Genomic DNA, 15811 nt, shown 5'->3' with positions numbered 1-15811 from the left:
CACATTGAGAATAAAATTCTCTTTTACAAGTGAGCCCTGGCCAAGGCAGCAGCACACATCACAAATACATTTACAGACAGGACACAGACAAAACAGAACAAATCAATATGGAAGAAGAGATAAAATTACACAATGAAAACCATAAAATAATAAACATAAAACAAGGTTAAAAGGAGATTCCAATTACATTATAATGTAGTTCATCTGTACTAATCTGTACTGTACTAGGCATCAGGGGTCTCATGAAGAGCCATGAATGTGACAAAACACCCCAGTCAGCATGAACTATAGTGGGCTCCATGTTAGAGGTGTACTTCCTCAGGAGACTGTTTTGGATGTGCTCTTTTTGAAACACCATAGGTTAGAGATAAGATAAGATAAGATGTACCTTTATTGTCTGTACAGGAGAGAAATTTTGTGTGGACATGAGAAGGTGTGATTTACAATGGACAAACAAAAATTAGACAAGACTTGGGTACCACAGAGGGAACACAAAGAAAGAAACACGTAGACATAAATGGATACACATGGTCTAGTTTGCCAACAGCCATAGCCCAACAGCAGACAGTCATTGTATAGTGCACACCACCCTCCCTCTTGACCCTGTCATCATCAGTAATACTGCTAGAGTCAGGCCTGGACTGGTTATCTGGCATGCAGGGCTTTTTCTGGGGAGCCAAAAGTCCTCAGGGATGATTTGCATACTGAAGGTTAACATATTTCTCAACCCCCAGAGAATTCGCATTACCGTACAGCAAAATGTAACAACATAGGTTGTTGTTTGTCGTTGTAATAGGGAGCCATTGCAGAATGAATGAAGAGCTAATGCAATTACATCTTCAAAGCCATCTTTTCCCCCCTTCTTCCTTGTCCTCCTCCCCTCATCAGCGTCCTCATATAAATCCATATTAATCGAAATATCATAGAACAGATTACGTACTTCATGTTGCATATGCATACTACGGTACAAGTGAGCCTGTTTTCTACCCCAAGAGGAGTCTCATTTGAGAAAATATTGTTAGGAAATCACAGCACAAATAATGACAAGCAAATGCAGTGTTGTGACATCCCCCTCCCCCTCCTCCCCCTCCTACCCTCTCCCTCCACATTTCAGTGCCCTCACATGGGGCCTTATCATCAGGGGTGCCAGGGGTGGAACAACACAACACAACACAACACAACACAACACAACACAACACAGCACAGCACAGCACAGCACAGCACAGCACAGCACAGCACAGCACAGCACAGCACAGCACAGCACAGCACAACACAACACAACACAACACAACACAACACAACACAACACAACACAAACGCATTGTCCTCTGTCCAGCTTCATGTAAGAAGAATCATTCACAAAGAAACCATTGCGGTCTTGCTCTTTTTGAAATATCATGTCATAGGTGAATTCAAGTTGCATATGCATATGGGTAGATGACGGATAGGCAGCAAAAAACATTTTTTTCACAAAACATTGTTTATGAGGGAAAAAAGTATATGTCTACGTAGTGCAGCAATTAATCTTTCAAAAAATCCAAGTGGTCACAATGTTGGTCTATTCATTGATTATTTATTTACGTTGATAAAGCAATTTGCTGAAAATATGTCCTTTGGTGTGACGTTAAGAAATAAATATATTAAGTAATGTAGAAATGGCTTGATGGAGTTTTATGAACTTTGTTACACTCTTCATATTTATTGCAATTTTTTAAAGTCTTAATTTAATGAGAAATTACCATTTAAGTATTTTTTTTCCCATTAGATGTGAGATTATTAGAAACCTTCCAGGAAAAACAGGGATATCTTTCTTTTAAATGTTCAAAATTGTCCGAATTTATACTAACTTTTCAGGGACCATAATTTGTTCTTCCCTAATGCAATATTCAGTGTTTATCAAACATATTGTTTAGCTCAAACAAATATTTGAGCGTTTAAAACATGTCACACCGTAGGACATTCATGTCACGCTAAAGGACAGAAATGCAAAACTGAGCCAGAAACAAATATATCAACATGATTATTTTGTCTTTTGATCATAATATAATGTTGTAGTCAATATGGACCTACACTTTACACTTATAAGTCTTTGAATCGTCGATTATCAGCCTATCGTAACTCTTAATGACAGCCATGCGGTCATTGAATGTAACCTGCAGACCTCATAAGACTCATACTGAAGGGTGACCTTGGCATGACCATCACACTTTTGTAGGTATGCTATGACTGTCACACCATTGAACCTGTAGAGTGTAGTGGCCAGTGCCTGTTTGGTATCTCAAGCTGGACAGCACATTTATGCTGTATATTGAGCTCTCCACAGCATACTTTATTCATCTATACTCCTCTATATACTCTCTCACTGATCTTTCCTTCACTGTTACCGTTATATTTTATGGTTTCAAAGCACCATTAATGACATGTTATATCATTTGACAGTATCTAAAATCAACAGCAAATATTCATCAACAATGCATCAAAGTATAAATTCCAAAGGCCAATAAAGGAATAAGTAATTTGAATACACAATATTTATCTAGTCAAACAACAAAACTAAAAAAATATGTACTACCAGTTGTTCTAAAAGCTTCTCAAATATCTAGTCCATTGGTGTGACCTGTTTGTCCTTTGGTGTGATACTCCAAAGTGTCACACCATAGGACTTTTACCCTCACACCATAGGACTTTTACCATCACACCATAGGACTTTTGAGCTTTTGAGTTAATTTAAATCCATGTCGTTGCCAACTGAAATACAATTTCACCTTTAGTAAGATGCATTTTCATACATCTACATAAGAAAAAAATATGAAAAATATACACTATTGTCAAAACGTATTTTATGGCTGTCACACCAAAGGACTACGAAACTAATACATCTTGTGGTAGCAAAACATAATTGATTGACTGAAGAACTCTGAGAGAAAAATCTAAAATCCACCCTTGCCATTGGCTTCTTAAGGGTCTAAAGTCACAATTTATGTACCGCTGGAGCTTCAACAATAGATAATTATCCACAGAATTAACCAAAAAAATGATGTCACACCAGAGGACATTATTTTTTGCGACAAAGTTTCACAAGTCCATACGGTCTCAGAAAAACAGGAAAAAAATTAAGCATTGCCACTTGCTAAAATAGACACCTTGAAAAACATGCCAGGGTTGTTTAGACAAATGACTGAGCTTTGATTATTTATTTAAAAATGTTTTAATATGGAGAACCAGGCTTGCCTCAGTCACACCATAGGACAAATGTGACATTTGACTCAAAATTAAGTATACTTATTTAAGCTCTGGATTTATTACACATTACTTTTTCACAACAACGACATTAGTTTAATCATTTAAAGCATTGACAATTTTGAAAGCATGAATTTACTTAATTTTAAGAGCCTGCGACAGCAAAATTTACACGTCACGTCATCTACCCATATAGGCCTACTACGTAAAATTAAGCCTGTTTTTCAGCCCCCCCCCCCTGAAGAGTCTCATTATAGAAAGCGTTATTAGGAGACCACTGCACAATTAATGAGAATTAAATACTGTGACACACTCCCCCCTCCCCCTCCTACCCTCACCCCTCACTTTTTAGTTCCCTCACATGAGTCCATACTGTCAGGGGTGCTAGCGGTGTACATAACACAATACAAACACATTGGAGTCTGTGGAGCTTCATGTAAGAATTATCATTCATAAAGAAACCATTGCGGTCTTGCTCTTTTTGAAATATCATGGCATAGGTGAATTGAAGCTGATTGCATATGCATATGCATACTTTAAGTGAACCTGTTTTTCAACCCCCCTGAAGAGTCTAATTAGAGAAAGCGTTATTAGGAGACCACTGCACAATTAATGAGAATTAATGAGAAGCCAATGCTGTGAGTGTGACTCTCCCCCCTCACCACCACCCTCCCCCCTCCGCTTTTTAGTGCCCTCACATGAGTCCATACAGTAAGCATCAGTGGTGCCAGGGGTGTGACAATACAAACACATTGGCATCTGTGGAAAATCATTCTTAAAGAAACCATAGATTGCGGTCTTGCTCTTTTTGAAATATCATGTGAATTGAATCAAAGTGTATATGTATATGTATGCATGTACTATAATTAAGCCTGTTTTTAACGCCCCTGAAGAGTCTAATTAGAAAAAGCGTTCTCACAATTAATGAGAAGCCAATGCTGTGACCCTCCCCCCTTCCTACTCTCCTCTCCGCCACCTCACCTCCACCTCCCCTCTCCCCCTCTCCTCAGTGCCCTCCTGTAAGCGCATAGGCGTCAGGGGTCTCATAAAGGCTCGTGGGGGTGACGAATCGGCATTGAGATTCTTGATTACAATCACCAACTGCACGCGGCCACGCCACACGCCGCAGCCAGCCACTTTAGAGCTCTGCAGCCTTGCCGTGCCTTCGCTGTTGCTAAGAAACAAGTGGAGTGGTCTGAATGTAAACGACGTGTCCTTTCTGCGTATATGTTGTGTTGTGTTGGCCTCCTCTGTCCCTCACAAACACAAATACACAGAGGAAGGAAGGAAGGATGCATGAGTCACAACAACTCAAAGGTACAGTGTAGAGGCAGAGACGCATTATACAGTACATGGGCCCCTGGGCCAGAGAACATGTAAGGGCCCCCCTCCATGGGCCCCTGGGCCACACAACAAGAAAGGGCCCCCCTCCATGGGCGTTGCCTGTTTGCAAAAAGATGTACATGTAGGGTTTTAGACCAGATGTTAAGAACTTACATTGTGGGTGGGGGTTCAGAGGTTTGCCCCCTGAGGAAATGTGAAAATACAGTTGTTAAAAGTGTAATTTTAACACAATATGAGAATGGAAATACTGTATAGAGGCTTGGGCTTCAGAGTCCCCATGACTCTTGGGCCCCTGGGCCCGTGGCCCGGTAGGCCCGGTAGGCTGTAGTGCGTCCTTGTGTGGAGGCGACTACTGGAGGCCAAGATGTACTGTAGCTTTGTGATGCTGCTGTTTCACACACACACACACGCACACACGCACACACGCACACACACACACACACACACACGCACACACACACGTGTAGGTGTCTACTGGAAATCCTCAGCCTCATCTGGCAACCCTGGCAGCAGTGTGTCCTTGTGTGGCGGTGACTTCTGGAGGCCAAGATGCGGCAGCTGAGGAAATGTGAAAATACAGTAGTTAAAACTGTGATTTTAACGTAATATGAGATTGGGAGCAATAAAGGCTTAGGCTTCAGGGCCCCCATTATTCTTGGGCCCCTGGGCCTGGGCCCGGTAGGCCTGGTAAGCAGTATTGCGTCCTTGTGTGGAGGCGACTACTGGAGACCAAGATGTACTGTGGCTTTGTGATGCTGCTTCCTGTTTCTCATCCAGCTCCTCTCTCTCCATCTTTCTCTCCCTGTGGTAACAACAAAACACATGCATACCCTCCCACACACACATGCATGCGCACACACATATTGGCACACACTAACACACAAACACACACACACACACACACACACACACACACACACACACACACACACACACACACACACACACACACACACACACACACACACACACACACACACACACACACACACACACACACATACGTGCACTCAAAAAACATGAACATAAACTTCTGAATACACACACGCACACACGCTCACGCACACACACACACTACACCACACACACACCCCCCCACACACCCACAGGGACCAGGTGATGAGGAGGAGGATGATCGTTCTGCGTGACTCGCTGGACACCAGGCTGTCAGACAGCATGGCACTACGCAGACAGACTGAGGAAGAAGTGACCAGACTCACACACGCACACAGGTGAGACACACACACACACACACACACACAAGCAGAAAGGTGAGGCACACACACATACACATGGCACTGCGGAGACAGACTGAGGAAGAAGTCAACAGACTCACACACGCACACAGGTGAGACACACTGTAGGATAGTGAGGTCAAGCGGCTGAGGAATGTACCAGGAGACGGTGGTTCCAAGCAGATGAAGGATTTTTTATTTTTTAAATAGGCTGCCGGCAGGTGGACAGACAAGACTAACACTAACACTTAACAAAACAAACAAACAAAACAAAAATAATAATAATAATAATTAAATCAAAGTCCAAAACCGTCTAGAGCAGACATGAGGTAACAGGAGACCCTCTCACAGCAGAGGTCAAAGTAAGACTCCCTCTCCATTGCAAATGCACCGGTAATATACCAGAAGAACTCCTCCCATACGGGACTAGTTTCTTACTAAACATTAATTATCTCTCCTGACACACATATATTGCTCAAAACAATTTTAAACACAATAAACTATGAAAACAAAAATTACAAAACAATAAGAATGTAACCAAAGGCTTTAAACAGCAAAAATAAATCATAAACAAAATCGGACATGACATTCCTTGTATCCCTCCGCGGTTTCCGCGCTTCCTCACGAATAAGGAAGTGAGCTCGCATTCACTCGGCTTGGCCGAGCAAGGATCACACGCAGGTAAGTATCTGGTAAGTCATTGTTCTCTTCTTTCAGGTTTTTAACATTGTCCAACTGTTCCGTGAGCTTGCTGACTCGTGCAGCATGGCGCGCTTCATGCCACGGTTGGAAAAAGTCACAAGCACCGTTCAGTTTGCATAAGCACAAAAAAAATAACAAACACAAATATTTTCACTCACACTCTGCCGCTTTCCCGCGGCACCCTTTTGTTTCACCCCCCATCCCACAATGTTTGTCCATGTGCACCAAAGCACCCTTTTGTGTCCGTGTGTTTAAAAACAGTAGAAAAAGTTTGTACCGCTATCATTGTTCCTATTTCATCAATAGCGATTTCACTGGCCACAAGCGCTATTTTTAGACCAGAAGCGCTTCAAGACGTGACGGTGGGGATCACTCCGTCACATTACCCCCTCCTCAAGGATTTTCGTCCTCGAAAACCCGAGAAAGGTAGTCAGCTGTGACGTTCTCTGGACCCGCCCTGTAGCGAACCTCGAACTTGAAGGGCTGAAGCGAGAGGTACCACCGGGTAACTCTGGAGTTGGTGTCTTTCATCTGGTGCAACCACTTCAAGGCTCGGTGGTCCGTCTCCAGGATGAAGTCTGACCCGACCAGGTAGTATCTCAGCGACTCGAGGGCCCACTTTATCGCCAGGCACTCCTTCTCCACCGTCGAGTAGCGGAGCTCACGGGGGAAGAGTTTCCTGCTGAGGTACACCACTGGTTTCTGGTCACCTGGCTCGCCCTGCAGCAGCACCGCGCCAAGGCCCACTCCGGAAGCGTCCGTCTGCACGGTGAACGGCTGGCTGAAGTCAGGGTTCTGCAAAATAGGGTCACTACACAGACAACTTCTCAGATCGTTAAAAGCATTGTCACATTCATCAGACCATTGTACTCTGTTGGGGTTGGATTTGCGGGTCAGTTCAATCAATGGGGCAGCCCGGTTAGCAAAGTTAGGTACGAATCTTCTATACCACCCCACTACCCCAAGGAAAGAACGCACCTGCTTCTTTGTTGTGGGTCTGGGTGTGTCCATGATGGCACTGACTTTGCCAACTTGCGGCTTGATCTTCCCCCCGCCAATCACATAGCCCAGGTACTGCACCTCTGTCTGAGCAATGGCACACTTTCCTGGGTTCACGGTCAGTCCGGCTGCCTGGATTCTCTGGAGCACATCTCGGACATGGGTCAGGTGGTCTTCCCAGGAGGTAGAGTAGATGACCACATCGTCCAGGTAAGCTGATGCGTACCCCCGGGCCCCGTCCAGCACCTGGTCCATTAACCGCTGAAAAGTGGCTGGTGCCCCCTGCAGGCCGAATGGCATCATGGTGAACTGAAAGAAACCAAAGGGGGTTCTGAAAGCGGTTAGTTCTTTGGTGCCCTCTTCAAGAGGCACCTGCCAATATCCCTTGCTGAGATCGAGTGTCGTCAAGAATTTGGCTCCGCCCAGCCGGTCTATCAGCTCATCGATCCTGGGCATGGGATAAGGATCAAAAGCAGAGATTGCATTAAGTTGTCTAAAGTCCATGCAAAATCTTAGACTGCCATCTTTTTTAGGGACAAGTACTACAGGACATGACCATTCACTACGAGAGGGCTCAATGATGCCCATCTCCAGCATTGTCTCAATTTCTTGCCTGATCTTGGGTAGGAGTTGAGCAGGGATGCGGTAGCCTGGAAGTCTCACTGGTCCTGGTGCCTTGAGTTGGATTCGGTGCTGCACCAGCTGCGTCCGTCCTGGAGCTTCTGAGAACACGCCCTCTGGAATGCAGGCCTCCAGCTCCTGTTGGCACTCTGGTGAAAGATGAGATAGATCTGGGCTCACCTCTGCACTCTGCTCCACCGGAAAGAACTGCTCTTCAGCATCCTCCTCTTCCTCCACCCGTCTGGCCACTGCTGCGTCCCGGACTTGCCACTCCTTCAGCATGTTGACGTGGAAGGTCTGCTTGTCCCTCTTCCGGCCTGGCATGAGAATTTCATAGGTGACTTTGCCTACCTTCCTGTGCACGGTGAACGGTCCTTGCCATTTTGCCAGGAGGCTGCTCTCCGTCGTGGGCAACAACAGCAGGACTTGCTGTCCCGGCTTGAAGGAACGGTCTCTCGCAGATCGGTCGTACCAACTCTTCTGCGTTGCCTGGGCCACCTTCATGTTCTCCTGCACCTGCTCGGTAAGAGACTCCATCTTATCACGCATTTTGATGACGTATGAAAGAATGTTCATACCTTGCTGTGGCTGCTGGCCTTCCAACGCCTCCTTCATGACATCCAATGGGCCTCGCACTTCTCGGCCATACAGCAACTCAAACGGTGAGAATCCTGTCGAGGCTTGTGGGACTTCACGATACGCAAACAGCAGGTATGGTAGCCATTCGTCCCAGTCTGCGCCAGAATCGGCAACAAACTTGCGTAACATGCTCTTTAGTGTTTGATTGAATCTTTCCACTAACCCGTCAGTTTGAGGATGGTACGGTGTTGTCTTGATTCCTTTGATCCCAAGGTACTGGTAGACCTGCTTGAGCAGCTTGGATGTGAAGTTGGTGCCCTGGTCCGTCAATACCTCTTGCGGGATTCCGACTCTGGTCACCAGCTGTAGCAGAGCATTGGCCACTTGCCTGGCCTTGACTTGCCTCAAGGGAAACGCCTCTGGGTATCTCGTTGCGTTGCGTAGTCCACCACCACCAGGATGTAGCGGTTGCCACGCTTGCTCCGCTCCAGGGGGCCCACGATATCCATTCCTATCCTACTAAAAGGAACATCAATGATAGGCATTGGGATTAGTGGCACTTTCAGTTTCCCCCCTTTCGCCCTCAGCTGGCATTCTGGACAAGACTTGCAGAAATTCATCAGGTCCATGTAGATGTTTGGCCAGTAGAACCTTCTGGATACTCTGTCCCAGCTCTTGTTCTGCCCCAGGTGTCCAGCATACGGTACTGAGTGTCCCAGTTCTAACACCATTGTGCGGAGAGGCTTTGGCATTACTAGCTGCTCTCCTCCGTCGCCATGACGATAAAGGATGCCATCTTTCAGCCTGAACTTTGCACCCTCAGCATTGCCCTCTGCATCTGGCTGTAAGTCTTTAAAACAGGATTTCAAAGTGACATCTGATGCCTGCAGCTCTCTAATGTCAGGTGGTAGGTGAAAAGGATCAAGCTCACCCGCGTCTGGAAGTGGGAGTGTCTCTGGTAGGCTCGTCCCTCTGAAACGGTCCTGCCTCCGTTGCTGCCTGGTCTTGCGTGGAGCATCTGCATACGGAAGTACGTCCCACGACACATCTGGCCCCGCCTCCTTTGCCTTGGCTCTCGTCACCACCATGTTGCACTCCACAGGATCCATCAGATGCACCAGTCCCGGAATGTCTCTGCCCAGCACCACTGGATGAGGTAAGTGCTCAGCTACACACACAGACACCAGATATTCTTGACCAGCGATCTGCATGTAGATGTCAGCTGTTGGGTATGACACCACATCTCCATGGACACAGCGTATCTGCACTGGGAGCTCAGTCTGCACTGTGTCCTTCGGCACCCATTTGGCACCCACCAGTGTTTGGCTGCTTCCCGTGTCGATGAGGGCCTTGAGCTTTCTTCCACTGATGATCACCTCCGCCAAGGACTCTTGCTGAATGTCCTGCTCACCAGCGCCATTGGGAGTGCAGCACACGTGAGCATCCTTGGGCTTCCTGTTGGGGCATTTTGGCTTGATGTGACCCACCTGGCCACAATGATAGCACACTGGTTGCTCTTTAAAGTCTCTGGGTGGCCCTGGTCTTGGAGGGCCCTGGTCACGTCTCCCTAGGTTTGCAGACTGCCCCCCATCTGCTTTACCTGGCATTGGTGTGTGGTAGATCCGTGTTGCGCCCAGCTTGTATGGCCTTCCGCTGCTCTGCGCCGCCATGAAAGCATCTGCCAAGCTGACTGCCTCCTTCGCATCCTTGGGATTATGCTTCTTGATCCACAAACGCACCTCACCGTTGACCATCTTCAGAAACTGTTCTAGCACCAGAAGCTCGCCAATCTCCTCCTTGGTCCGAGTCTTCGGGCACACCCACTTGTCGTACAAGTCTTTCAGCCGAACATACAGCTCTTTTGGGGTCTCATCCTGTTGCACATCCAGTGCACGAAACCGCTGTCTGTAGGTCTCTGGGTTTATTTCAAATTTTTCCAGTATGGCGGTCTTCACTGAGTCATATTTCATGGTCTGCTCAAAGTCCATGGCAATATATGCTGCTTTGGCCTTGCCAGTCAACAAAGGGACCAAGTGCATTGCCCATTGCTCTCTGGGGCAACCACTCGCGCCAGCAATGCGTTCGAAGCCAGTCAAGAAGTGCTCGATGTCTTCTCCCTCCGTGTACTTCTGCATTTTCGGACCTCTCCAGCCAGCATATGAAAACACCTGCGGGTATACTCCTGGCACAGGACTTGCCACATTACCCTGCCACTGTGTCCCTGGAACGGGGGATGCTGGGATGCTTCCTGGAGCTGCTGAAGTCATCACTGGAGCTGCTGCTGCTGTTGTTGTTGTCGCCTCTGCCACTGGAGCCGCTGTTGACGTCACCTCTGGAGTCATGGTCGCCGCCCCTGGAGTCACTGGAGTTGCTGTTGTCACCGCTGGAGCAGTCATCGGAGCCAACGCCACTGCCAACACTGGAACTGTTGCCGCCCCTGGAACCACTGTTGCTACTGCCGACGTCATCGCTGGAGCCATCATGGGAGCTGCTGCCGCCTCTGGACTCACCCCTGCTGCTGTTGCTGATGTCGTCGCTGGATCCATCACGGGAGCTGCCGTCACTGTCACCACTGGAGCTGTCGCCGCCTCTGGAGCTACTGCCACTGCTGTCGATGTCGTCGCTACCTCCGGAACCACTGCTGCTGCTGCTGTGGTTGACGTTGTTGTTGCCGCCGTCACTGCTGCTGCTTGGTTCGATGGAGCTGGTCTTGCCACTGGGCTTGTGACTGCAGATACTGGAGCAGATGCTGAAAACCCCCATGGTGCTGCCGGTCTCTCCTGCCTCTCCCGGGTCACCTCTCCTTGCAGCAGAGTGAACTGGTGCTGCAACTGCTTCCACCTCTGCTCCTGTCGGGCCAAGTCCTTTTCATAGCGCTGTTCATGCGCCTGTTGGTTCTTCATGAAGCCATCAAACATCTTCATCAACTCATTCATGTTGTCTTCAACTTGCATTTCCTTCTCACCGGAAAGCATCTCTTCTTCTGCTGCTTTGCTTTGTGCCATGGTGTCGGTCTTTGTCTTCTTCTTCGGCGCCATCTTACTGCATGTACTCCATGGTAAACCTCAAGCCACTGGTAGTTTTCCGCTGCCACCAAATGTAGGATAGTGAGGTCAAGCGGCTGAGGAATGTACCAGGAGACGGTGGTTCCAAGCAGATGAAGGATTTTTTATTTTTTAAATAGGCTGCCGGCAGGTGGACAGACAAGACTAACACTAACACTTAACAAAACAAACAAACAAAACAAAAATAATAATAATAATAATTAAATCAAAGTCCCAAAACCGTCTAGAGCAGACATGAGGTAACAGGAGACCCTCTCACAGCAGAGGTCAAAGTAAGACTCCCTCTCCATTGCAAATGCACAGTTAATATACCAGAAGAACTCCTCCCATACGGGACTAGTTTCTTACTAAACATTAATTATCTCTCCTGACACACATATATTGCTCAAAACAATTTTAAACACAATAAACTATGAAAACAAAAATTACAAAACAATAAGAATGTAACCAAAGGCTTTAAACAGCAAAAATAAATCATAAACAAAATCGGACATGACATTCCTTGTATCCCTCCGCGGTTTCCGCGCTTCCTCACGAATAAGGAAGTGAGCTCGCATTCACTCGGCTTGGCCGAGCAAGGATCACACGCAGGTAAGTATCTGGTAAGTCATTGTTCTCTTCTTCCAGGTTTTTTTAACATTGTCAAACTGTTCCGTGAGCTTGCTGACTCGTGCAGCATGGCGCGCTTCATGCCACGGTTGGAAAAAGTCACAAGCACCGTTCAGTTTGCATAAGCACAAAAAAAATAACAAACACAAATATTTTCACTCACACTCTGCCGCTTTCCCGCGGCACCCTTTTGTTTCACCCCCCATCCCACAATGTTTGTCCATGTGCACCAAAGCACCCTTTTGTGTCCGTGTGTTTAAAAACAGTAGAAAAAGTTTGTACCGCTATCATTGTTCCTATTTCATCAATAGCGATTTCACTGGCCACAAGCGCTATTTTTAGACCAGAAGCGCTTCAAGACGTGACGGTGGGGATCACTCCGTCACACACACACACACACACACACACACACACACACACACACACACACACACACACACACACACACACACACACACACACACACACACACACACACACACACACACACACACACACACACACACACACACAGACAGCATGGCACTACGGAGACAGACTGAGGAAGAGGTCACCAGACTCATACATGCACACAGGTGACGTAGGTCCAGCACACACACACACACACACACACACACACACACACACACACACACACACACACACACACACACACACACACACACACACACACACACACACACACACACACACACACACACACACACACACACACACACAGACAGCATGGCACTACGGAGACAGACTGAGGAAGAGGTCACCAGACTCATACATGCACACAGGTGACGTAGGTACAGCACACACACACACACACACACACACACACACACACACACACACACACACACACACACACACACACGCACACACACACACACACTACGCAGACAGAGTGAGGAAGAGGTCACCAGACAGACTCACCCTGGCACACTGGTGAAGTAGATACAACACACATACACACATGCGCACACACACACACGCACGCACGCACGCACACACACACACTACGCAGACAGAGTGAGGAAGAGGTCACCAGACAGACTCACCCTCGCACACACAGGTGCTGCAAGAAAATGAGAGCAGCCGCTAAGCGAGACTAACCTCAGAGTTCAACTGGTTCTTCAAAGGAAAAGGCACGATTTGAAGATTGGTACATTGGAACATTATTCTGAAAACCCTGATTGTATGCTATTATCACTATATCAGAATCGTCACAATAGGATATAACTGGAATGCACAACACTACCTGTTTTTTAATATGTATGTCTGCTGTTGCCCAGTCTTGCACTTTATATGTCTGTATGGGTATTGTATAGGTACTCTAGGTGTAATGTATGTAGGCCCTATGCTGTCTATGTCTAATTGTCTATGTCCACACCTAGAGTATAGAGTATAGAGTCTAGATGTCTGTCTGCATGGGAAAGTAAGAAACGTAATTTCAATTCTTTGTATGACCAGAGCATGTAAAGAAATTGACAATTAACGTGACTTGACTTGATTGTTTTCCTCCTTCTCTCCCCCCTGATCAACAGTAAGATCTCCAACGTATACAGAAACGCGCGCCGCAAACACCGCGAGCAGATCTGGCGTCTGGAGAAGCAGATCGCAGCCCTGTCTGAACATCACAGCGGCACCATCGCAGAACTGCAGCACACGCTCAACAACATGGAGGACAAGAGAGAGGAGACCGTGCTGTAGAGACAGAGAGAGAGAGAGAGAGGGAGAGGAGACCGTGCTGTAGAGAGAGAGAGAGAGAGAGAGAGAGAGAGAGAGAGAGAGAGAGAGAGAGAGACAGACCAACAGACAGACAGAGACACAGACAGACAGACAGACAGACGGAGACAGACAGACAGACAAACCAACAGACAGACAAACCAACAGACAGAGACACAGGCAGACAGACAGACAGACAGACAGGAGAAGCAGATTGCGGCCCTGTCAGAACAACATAGCAGCACCATCACAGAATTGCAGCACACTGTGGAGAACATGGAGGACAAGAGAGAAGAGACTGTGCTGTAGGGACAGAGAGAGAGAGAGAGAGAGAGAGAGAGAGAGAGAGAGAGAGAGAGAGAGAGAGAGAGAGAGAGAGAGAGGAGAGAGAGAGAGAGAGAGAGAGAGAGAGAGAGAGAGAGAGAGAGAGAGAGAGAGAGAGAGAGATAGAGAGAGAGGAGACCCTGTCTGAACACCACAGCAGCACCATCGCAGAACTGCAGCACACACTCAACACCGTGGAGGACAAGAGAGAGGAGACCGTGCTGTAGGGAGAGAGAGAGGGTGGCGGGGGAGAGGGAGATAGAGAGAGAGAAGAGAAGAGACCGTGCTGTAGAGAGGGGGGGGAAGAGAGAGAGAGAGGGGGAGAGAGAGAGAGAGAGAGAGACACAGAGAGAGAGAGAGACAGAGAGAGAGAGAGAGAGAGAGAGAGAGAGAGAGACAGACAGACAGAGAGACAGACAGACAGAGACAGAGATAGAGACAGAGACAGAGACAGACAGACAGACAGACAGACAGACAGACAGACCGACAGACAGACAGACAGAAGCAGAGACAGAGACAGAGAGAAATACATAGTGGAAAAGGAGAGATACAGTGACAGACAGAAAGATAGTGAGACTATTATATACTGTGAAAGAAAGAAAGAGAGAAAGAAAGAGAGAAAGAAAGAAAGAAAGACAGAAAGAAAGAAATGGAACGTAATAGAAGCAGCAGAATGAAGGATGGAAAAAAGGGGGGAAAGGGGATGTTGTTGTTTGGAAGACGCGGTTTACCTTTTAACAGATGTTAGACAGACTTTAAATGGGCCGCAAATATGTCTGTAAATACAGCTGTATGAATACTGATCTATTTGTTTGTGTGAACTGAAATTAAACAGAGATGTAACCGACCGAGTCATGTTGAGGCAAGTTCTGTTAGTGCTTAAAGTGCATGAACTTTGACCTTTAGAGGAGGCACACATAATGAGGAATATCTTGTGTGTGAAGAGACACAAAAAATATAATAGTGCATGCCAAAGGTCATGCCTCTCCCTCTTTCATTCAAACTCCCCCCCCCCTCTCTCTCTCTGTCTCTCGCTTTTTCTCTCTTGCGCTCTCTCTCTGTCACCGAAGCTCTACCACTCCCTTTCTTTTTCTCTTCTTCCCTCTCTCTTTATAGCTACCTCTACCTCTTGTTAACTTACCATCTCTTTTCCTCTTCTACTACACACACACACACACACACACACACACACACACACACACACACACACACACACACACACACGCACACACACACATGCACATGCACACACACGCACACACACACGCACACACACACACACACACACACACACACACACACACACACACACACACACACACACACACACACACACACACACACACACACACACACACACACACCAAGTGAAAAGGAGGA

At 47.0% G+C, this 15811-nt stretch overlaps 1 protein-coding gene across 1 annotated transcript in view; it reads left to right on the top strand.

Moving 5' to 3' along the window:
* The window catches only part of ushbp1 (Usher syndrome 1C binding protein 1), a 42150-nt gene extending 27453 nt beyond the window's left edge, over positions 1 to 14697 (top strand). The window contains exons 15-16 of the mRNA XM_063200362.1: positions 5694 to 5816; positions 13927 to 14697. Of these exons, the coding sequence (XP_063056432.1) occupies positions 5694 to 5816; positions 13927 to 14092 (289 nt within the window). The 3' untranslated portion in view covers positions 14093 to 14697. The remainder of the gene's footprint in view (positions 1 to 5693; positions 5817 to 13926) is intronic.
* The last annotated feature ends 1114 nt before the right edge of the window (positions 14698 to 15811 follow it).

This window comes from Engraulis encrasicolus, chromosome 6 (genome assembly GCF_034702125.1).
Source record: "Engraulis encrasicolus isolate BLACKSEA-1 chromosome 6, IST_EnEncr_1.0, whole genome shotgun sequence".
Taxonomy (NCBI): domain Eukaryota; kingdom Metazoa; phylum Chordata; class Actinopteri; order Clupeiformes; family Engraulidae; genus Engraulis; species Engraulis encrasicolus.
Note: the sequence above shows the minus strand (reverse complement) of the source record. Positions and strands in the feature narration are given on the sequence as shown.